We start from the raw sequence: 8,875 nt of genomic DNA, 5'->3' as shown, positions 1-8,875 counted from the left end.
AGCATTCCAAGTGAAGCTGGTTGAGAGAATGCCAAGAGTGTGCAAAGCTGTCATCAAGGCAAAGGGTGGCTACTTTAACACTTTTTTGCTTACTACATGATTCCATATGTGTTATTTCATAGTTTTGATGTCTTCACTATTATTCTACAATGTAGAAAATAGTAAAAATATTTTTAAAAACATGAATGAGTAGGTGTGTCCAAAATTTTGACTGGTACTGTACGAAAAAGTATATCATAGCTGATATTGAAAATGTCCATTAAAGTTGATACATTCGATAGATGCAGTAAACAGGGCATGATTTTATACATTCAAAAGAAAGAAAAGAACAGCTGCAACAATCAACGTTCGACAACATTGCCATTTTTACAAACGATTCTGTGAGCAGCTTTAGCATGAAAATATACAAATTATGATGAGTGTGTTATTGCTAAATTACTAGATTACTGATGTTGTGGCTGATATCGATAAAGATCATCTGGGATTCAGGTTGGTATCCTGGAGAGACTCAATAATGCCATCTTGCAAGTTCAACATGTCGGTTTGATGGGTATTCTGTGGACCAAAGAAACATCTTATTAGTGTGTGTGTGTGTGTGTGTGTGTGTGTGTGTGTGTGTGTGTGTGTGTGTGTGTGTGTGTGTGTGTGTGTGTGTGTGTGTGTGTGTGTGTGTGTGTGTGTGTGTGTGTGTGTGTGTGTGTGTGTGTGTGTGTGTGTGTGTGTGTGTGTGTGTAGCCAACCGTGTATTTCTCGGCATAGTAGCAGTGTCTCAGGTTCAGATGCATGATGAAGTTCCTGCTAATTTGGTGTGGATTACCATGAGGCAGAGAGACGCACACCGGGCACACCTAGAGGATGCCAGAGAGCAGCAATCACTCAGAGCAACAAAGTTTGATCCCAATTGGCCAACAACTTCCTCGGAGTAGAGACTATGGACGACGAATCCCTGGATGCAGTGACAAGTGTTACGAAGTGGATTATTTTGGTTAAATAAAATTGAAATAAAATTAAATAAACTCATATTTGAGACCCAGTGATTGAGAGCAACTGATGACGCAACTGACAGCTTTATAGTAATTCATAACAAATATATCACTGACCACGGGCCTGTTGTCATAGTAATGCTTGCCATTGCAGTGAATCCACAGATCCCTCGCATCCAGGCAACTCTCCTGGCAGAACGGACAGACAAATGTCATCCTCACCACAGAACTGAGAGAGTGAGAGAGAGAGAGAGAGAGAGAGAGAGAGAGAGAGAGAACCGACAGACAGAGAGAGAAAAATAGAGAGAGTGAGAACAGACAGACAGAGAGAGAATGAGTGAGTGAGTGAGTGAGTGAGTGAGTGAGTGAGTGAGTGAGTGAGTGAGTGAGTGAGTGAGTGAGTGAGTGAGTGAGTGAGTGAATGAGTGAGTACAGACAGAGAGAGATGGAGGGAAGACAGACAGACAGACAGACAGACAGACAGACAGACAGACAGACAGACAGACAGACAGACAGACAGACAGACAGACAGACAGACAGACAGACAGACAGACAGACAGACAGACAGACAGACAGACAGACAGACAGAAACAGAGAGTGAGAAAAGACAGACAGACAGAGTGAGCGTTGGAGAGAAAAATATAAAACATGTAATACTGTAGACAAGGGTAAATATTCACTCTTAACCAACACAGTCTTACCTCACTAACTGGCCTTGCAAGCCCAGCAAGTTTTCATACAAGTCACTGAAAAGAGACATATGATCAGGTTACATTTCTCATGATAAGTCAGCAGTAGTCAACAATGAGCAGCAAATATGCAGTACAACAATCAAAATAACTCTAAACACCACACAAACACATTTATGCAAACATACAAACCAATGGTGACTTTGACTTACCCATCCTCTGTGAAGGAGAGGGATGGAGGAGCAGCCAGTACTGGGGGAGCAGGGTTAGAGGTAGAGGTGATGGAGTTGGGTCTTTGCGCTGCGGAAGGTGTGCGCTGAGGGATGGCCAAAGGCTGTCGTCCTGGGGCGGAGAGAGCCCTGGTGCGGGGTGTGGGGGTGGGTTTAGATGTGATGGTAGGCGTCAGTGTGATGGCAGGTATGGTAGTTGTGGTTGTAGGTGCTGGTGTAGTTGTGGCACCTGTTAGAGTGACTGTGGGGGCAGGTGTTTGAGCCATAGTCATGTATAAACCATTGGTTGTGGCAGGACGAGTAATTGTAGGTGGGGTGGCAGATCGGATAGTAGGTGGGGTGGCAAGTTGGCTGGTAGGTGCAGTAGTGCCAGCTGTTGGGGTGAGTGTTGGGGCGGGTCTACGAGTCATAGACATATATAGGTCTACATCATTGGTTGGGGCAGGAGGAGTGATGGAGGAAGAGAGTGGTCTGTGGAGGTGTCTTGGAGTGGGAAGGGGGGGGGCTGTGGTGACAGCTGAGGTCTGATTGGCCAGGCTCCTTCCTTCTGTCTGAGTGCCCATTTGCAGCAGTCTGATATAGCGAAAAAAGAAACATTAAGTGTTCAATTGGCCAACCTTAAGGTCATTATTGAGACTGTCAAGGTATGAATTGTAAACCTCTGAATTTAATGCTAAAATCCGTCATGCACACTCTGTGTTTGGCTGTGTGTGTTTGGCTGAATCTGGACCAGTCAGTCATTCACCTCTGGACGTCACCTGCCACAGATCTTGTTGCTGGGGTGGAAAGCCCCGACAAGCCAGGTAGAGGTTGACCCAACCTGACGACCATGGTCCCCGTCTTGACTCTGACAGGCCTGATGTCATCAACCTGCGCCTCAGCTCTGCACACAGGGCAGTGGGGTAACCACATTAGAGAATAGGTCAGACATGGGCGGCAGAACCTGGAAGACACACACACACACACAAAACATAAGATTGAGTTTTACAGTGCATCATTCAATGAAATGCATAAGCAACATGCACAGCTGTGGTTATTGTCCATTGATAAAGTGGCACATTCTTCAGACATGAAGTAAACACTTACAGGAAGAACCAAACCTGTTCTGTGAGAAGCTGCTATTGACTAACAGTGCAGCTATGTAATAAATCCAGACTACACTAGTCGTAAGAATGGAAGGGAATAGTTAAAGAACTCTCATCCTCATTCTAATAGGCTACTTCTGATTGCCATTAAGAACAGAGTTTAACATAGTGGTGAGAGTGGTAAATTGGGCCAAAGAGGTAAATTGAGCCACCCTTGTTTCTGGCAAAATGAAAGACAATATAGCTGGGATATGTAAAAAGTGACTGTGATTGTGTTAAATTGTGTTTGGGAAATAAAGATAGACATGGTTTTAAAACGGTAGTGGTAATGTTTCATTCAGTACAGAAATTTGTAGGCGGCTTCACTTATCCTGTCCCGCGGCTCAATTTACCCCATACGCACGGCAAATTGTGCCAAGAGACCAGAAGCTATGTTTTTAAAACGGTAATGTTTATATGAATTCTGATTATTACCAGGGATACACAACATCCTGAAATATATGTAGATATCTTTGGTAGAAAGAATACTATATTCCCTTGACAGAGTAATGCTGAATGTAAAAATTTTTAAATTACCCCACTCTCCCCTATAAGTAAAGTATTTGCTAGAGACAGGTATTTGTTGTGATGTGAGGGGAAATTCCCCTGTGTTACTTACCAGAATATGTGGTGGAAGTAAATCATCTGTTTATTACTTAGAGTATGAAGGCATTGGACAAATCATAGCATATAATATTTGACAATCTGACATGCCTAAACTAAACTTTAGTCTCTTTTAGAAATAATCTGAGCTCATCTCAGTAGTTTATAATTTTTCGCAAGTGATATTGAAAAGCACTGTGAAGGAGAAACATACATGTTGAGTTTGTACACAGAGGCTGTTCTTTGCACTGTGCTGATGGTCTTTATTCATAGAAATGGAGAGAACTAATAGAACATGTATTTGAGGGAGTTCCTTACACTGAAATCATTTCATTAGAATGATTGACCTATTTGGACCTATTTGGGGTTAGAGATATAAACCAACCATCATCTCTGGGAGTTCACAGCTACAGAGTAGCTTCTGTGTGAAATTGAATCTACTTTACATTCACTAAATTTGAACAGAGAGACCTAGCTACAAATTAAGTTACAGATTAGGCTTCACACTGCAGTATAACACCAGAGAATATGACAATAAAAAGAGGTGACTCACACATGAGAACAGGCAGCAGGGTGATGTGGGTCTGTTGGGGTGCTCCTACAGATGGGACATTCATCCTCAGATGGGGTCTGAAGGCCTGCTGCATAGTGGGCCATACTTGGGCTGGGACAGTTTTCTCTGTCTGACAGCCCGAGACAGAATACATGAGTGTTTCTGAGGGAAACTCCGATCACACAGCTGATTGTGTTTTTTACGATCAGCCCAGAGACTTTTTGGACTGGATTTACTTCCTTTACTGAATTGACTCAATTCCGGGAGTGGGTGGTGTGTGTGTGTGTGTGTGAGAGTATGTGTGTGTGTGTGTGTGTGTGTGTGTGTGTGTGTGTGTGTGTGTGTGTGTGTGTGTGTGTGTGTGTGTGTGTGTGTGTGTGTGTGTGTGTGTGTGTGTGTGTGTGTGTGTGTGTGTGTGTGTGTGTGTGTGTGTGTCTGATGAAACAAATATAAAATAGTTTAGCCATAACGACCATTGTTATGTTTGGAGGAAAAAAGGGGAGGCTTGCAAGCCGAAGAGCACCTCCCAACCATGAAGTACGGGGGTGGCAGCATCATGTTGTGGGGGTGCTTTGCTGCAGGATGGACTGGTGCACTTCACAAAATAGATGGCACCGTGACGGAGGGAAATGATGTGGATATATTGAAGCAACATCTCGAGACAACAGCCTGGAAGTTAAAGCTTGGTCTCAAATGGTTCTTCCAAAGTTGTGCCAAAATGGCTTAAGGACAACAAAGTCAAAGTATTGGAGTGGCCATCACAAAGCCATGACCTCAATCCTATTGAAAATCTGTGGGCAGAATGAAAATGCGTGTGCGAGCAAGGAGGCCTACAAACCTGACTCAGTTACACCAGCTCTGTCAGGAGGAATTAGCCAAAATTCACCCAAATTATTGTGGGAAGCTTGTGGAAGGCTAACCGAAATGTTTGACCCAAGTTAAACAATTTAAAGGCAAAGCTACCAAATAGAAATGGAGTGTATGTAAACTTCTGACCCACTGGAAATGTGATGAAAGAAATAAAAACTGAAATAAATCATTCTCTCTACTATTATTCTGACATTGCACATTATTAAAATAAAGTGGTGATCCTAACTGACCTAAGACAAGGAATCTTTACTAGGATTAAATGTCAGGAATTGTGAAACACTGTAGCCAAACACATTTAATCCCAGTTTATGTAAACTTCCAACTTCAACTGTAATTACATCTGTTTAAATAAAATCATTCAAAATACTTCACCAAGGAGTTTGACTTAGCCACAGAGAATCATTCGCTTCTTTAAGTAAAAATAATTGCTGTGGATTGTTTCAAATCACAAGTGAGTTTCCTATGCCTATTTGGGAAGCCTGCAATTTGGGTAGTGCGCTTGGCAATAGGTCTTGCTGATTGAGTTGCGGCTTTCATTGAAAATGATCTAAAATATGTGTGAAGATAAAATGTCTCGAGTATAATTTAAAATGTTGCATCAAGAGAAAGTGGAGGGGTGTGAGGATGATATGGTGTGTCTGTCTCTGGAATGCATGCATATGTAGGAAAGTGCCCATTTGGCAATGTTTGATTTTTGATTGTCTTAACTCACCACGTACACTACTAATAAGCATAACCTGTCAGTAATTTTATCTTCGCCTCACACAAGTCAACAAAGTATTTTTTTATCCATTGCAAATTTGTCCATTCCTCAGTAATTAAAAAATTCTTCCAACACTCCCGGCCTCGATAATCAACAATCCTCGTCTGAAAGAGCAAAATATCATGATTTGATGGTCCCATATATCCATTGGAAATTTCCCCAAAAAACAGCTGTATGTCCAGAGCTCACTTGCCCAGGAAACTCTGAGGTGCTGTAATTGTCATGTTTTGTCTTATATTGTCTTGTCATTTTGCTTTCCCTTCTGTTCGTTTTCCCCCTGCTGGTCTTATTAGGTTCGTTCCCTTTTTTCTCTCTCCCTCCCTCTCTCTCTTCTCTCTATCGTTCCGTTCCTGCTCCCAGCTGTTCCTATTCCCCTACTCAATCATCTAGTCTTTTCACACCTGTTCCGTATCTTGCCCTCTGATTAGAGTCCCTATTTCTCCCCTTGTTTTCCGTTTCTGTCCTGTCGGATCCTTGTATATTGTTCGCCGTGCTGTGTCTTTGTCTCGCCCTGTCGTGTCTTGTTTCCCTCAGATGCTGCGTGTGAGCAGGTGTCTGAGTCTGCTACGGTCGGTGCCTTCCCGAGGCAACCTACAGTTAATGGTCGAGTCTCCAGTCTGTCCTCGTCACTACGAGTGGAATTAAGTTTTTTATGTTTTGTTTTCTGCTCTGATTGTCCAGGAGTATTGCCTATTTCCTTTACTGGAATAAAGACTCTGTTTTCGCCAAGTCGCTTTTGGGTCCTCATTCACCTGCATAACAGAAGGATCCGACCAAGAATGGACCCAGCGACTACAGATTCTCGTAACACTGCCGTCGAGATCCAAGGAGCCATGCTCGGCAGACACGAGCAGGAATTGTCTGCTGCTCGTCATGCCGTTGAGAACCTGGCCGCTCAGGTTTCCGACCTCTCTGGACAGTTCCAGAGTCTTCGTCTCGTGTCACCTGCTACTTCCTGGTCTGCCGAGCCTCCGGAACCTAGGGTTAATAACCCACCTTGTTACTCCGGGCAGCCCACGGAGTGCCGCTCCTTTCTCACCCAGTGTGATATTGTGTTCTCTCTCCAACCCAACACATACTCTAGAGAGAGAGCTCGGGTTGCTTACGTCATATCACTCCTTACTGGCCGGGCTCGAGAGTGGGGCACAGCTATCTGGGAGGCAAGGGCTGATTGTTCTAACAATTACCTGAACTTTAAAGAGGAGATGATTCGGGTTTTTGATCGTTCAGTTTTTGGTAGGGAGGCTTCTAGGGCCCTGGCTTCCCTATGTCAAGGTGATCGATCCATAACGGATTACTCTATAGAGTTTCGCACTCTTGCTGCCTCTAGTGACTGGAACGAGCCGGCGCTGCTCGCTCGTTTTCTGGAGGGACTGCACGCAGAGGTTAAAGATGAGATTCTCTCCCGGGAGGTTCCTTCCAGTGTGGACTCTTTGATTGCACTCGCTATCCGCATAGAACGACGGGTAGATCTTCGTCACCAAGCTCGTGGAAGAGAGCTCACGTTAACGGTGTTTCCCCTCTCCGCATCGCAACCATCTCCCTCCTCTGGCTCAGAGACTGAGCCCATGCAGCTGGGAGGTATTCGCATCTCGACTAAGGAGAGGGAACGGAGGATCACCAACCGCCTGTGCCTCTATTGCGGACTTGCCATCTACGCTGGACCGGTTCGGGTGCTACATGCAGTGCCTTGATAGACTCTGGGGCTGAGGGTTGTTTTATGGACGAAGCATGGGCTCGGAAACATGACATTCCTCTCAGACAGTTAGGGAAGCCTACGCCCATGTTCGCCTTAGATGGTAGTCATCTCCCCAGTATCAGATATGAGACACTACCTTTAACCCTCACAGTATCTGGTAACCACAGTGAGACTATTTCCTTTTTGATTTTTCGTTCACCTTTTACACCTGTTGTTTTGGGTCATCCCTGGCTAGTATGTCATAATCCTTCTATTAATTGGTCTAGTAATTCTATCCTATCCTGGAACGTTTCTTGTCATGTGAAGTGTTTAATGTCTGCTATCCCTCCCGTTTCTTCTGTCCCCACTTCTCAGGAGGAACCTGGCGATTTGACAGGAGTGCCGGAGGAATATCATGATCTGCGCACGGTCTTCAGTCGGTCCAGAGCCAACTCCCTTCCTCCTCACCGGTCGTATGATTGTAGTATTGATCTCCTTCCGGGGACCACTCCTCCTCGGGGTAGACTATACTCTCTGTCGGCTTCCGAACGTAAGGCTCTCGAGGATTATTTGTCTGTGTCTCTTGACGCCGGCACCGTAGTGCCTTCTTCCTCCCCTGCCGGGGCGGGGGTTTTTTTTGTTAAGAAGAAGGACGGTACTCTGAGCCCCTGCGTGGATTATCGAGGGCTGAATGACATAACGGTTAAGAATCGTTATCCGCTTCCCCTTATGTCATCAGCCTTCGAGATTCTGCAGGGAGCCAGGTTCTTTACTAAGTTGGACCTTCGTAACGCTTACCATCTCGTGCGCATCAGAGAGGGGGACGAGTGGAAAACGGCGTTTAACACTCCGTTAGGGCATTTTGAGTACCGGGTTCTGCCGTTTGGTCTCGCTAATGCGCCAGCTGTTTTTCAGGCATTAGTTAATGATGTTCTGAGAGACATGCTGAACATCTTTGTTTTTGTCTACCTTGACGATATCCTGATTTTTTCACCGTCACTCGAGATTCATGTTCAGCACGTTCGACGTGTACTCCAGCGCCTTTTAGAGAATTGTCTCTACGTGAAGGCTGAGAAGTGCTCTTTTCATGTCTCCTCCGTCACTTTTCTCGGTTCTGTTATTTCCGCTGAAGGCATTCAGATGGATCCCGCTAAGGTCCAAGCTGTCAGTGATTGGCCCGTTCCAAGGTCACGTGTCGAGTTGCAGCGCTTTCTAGGTTTCGCTAATTTCTATCGGCGTTTCATTCGTAATTTCGGTCAAGTTGCTGCCCCTCTCACAGCTCTTACTTCTGTCAAGACGTGTTTTAAGTGGTCCGGTTCCGCCCAGGGAGCTTTTGATCTTCTCAAGAAACGTTTTACGTCCGCTCCTATCCTCGTTACTCC

At 44.8% G+C, this 8,875-nt stretch overlaps 1 protein-coding gene across 1 annotated transcript; it reads right to left on the bottom strand.

Moving 5' to 3' along the window:
- Window positions 1-242: 242 nt before the first annotated feature.
- LOC123996725 (E3 ubiquitin-protein ligase RNF138-like) lies at window positions 243-4,286 on the bottom strand. Its single transcript, XM_046300361.1, has 5 exons — window positions 4,183-4,286; window positions 2,648-2,845; window positions 1,101-1,212; window positions 741-848; window positions 243-555 (listed from the first exon to the last, which is right to left on the bottom strand). The coding sequence occupies exons 1-5, from the start codon at window positions 4,284-4,286 to the stop codon at window positions 475-477; spliced, it is 603 nt and encodes a 200-aa protein (XP_046156317.1). The 3' UTR covers window positions 243-474.
- Between the last annotated feature and the right edge of the window lie 4,589 nt (window positions 4,287-8,875).

The sequence above is a fragment of the Oncorhynchus gorbuscha genome, linkage group LG15 (genome assembly GCF_021184085.1).
Source record: "Oncorhynchus gorbuscha isolate QuinsamMale2020 ecotype Even-year linkage group LG15, OgorEven_v1.0, whole genome shotgun sequence".
In the NCBI taxonomy this organism is placed as follows: Eukaryota; Metazoa; Chordata; class Actinopteri; order Salmoniformes; family Salmonidae; genus Oncorhynchus; species Oncorhynchus gorbuscha.
The sequence above is the reverse complement of the archived record's forward strand: the minus strand, read 5'-3'. Positions and strand labels throughout refer to the sequence as shown.

What these genes read in the sequence shown, in the direction of transcription:
- LOC123996725 (XM_046300361.1), bottom strand. Translation starts at nt 4,286, where the DNA reads ATGGCCCACTATGCAGCAGGCCTTCAGACCCCATCTGAGGATGAATGT. An exon ending in CCTGCTGCCTGTTCTCATGT is followed by an intron (nt 2,846 to 4,182) that starts GTGAGTCACCTC and finishes TGTGTCTTCCAG; the next exon opens with GTTCTGCCGCCCATGTCTGA. An exon ending in GTGGCAGGTGACGTCCAGAG is followed by an intron (nt 1,213 to 2,647) that starts GTGAATGACTGA and finishes TCACTCTCTCAG; the next exon opens with TTCTGTGGTGAGGATGACAT.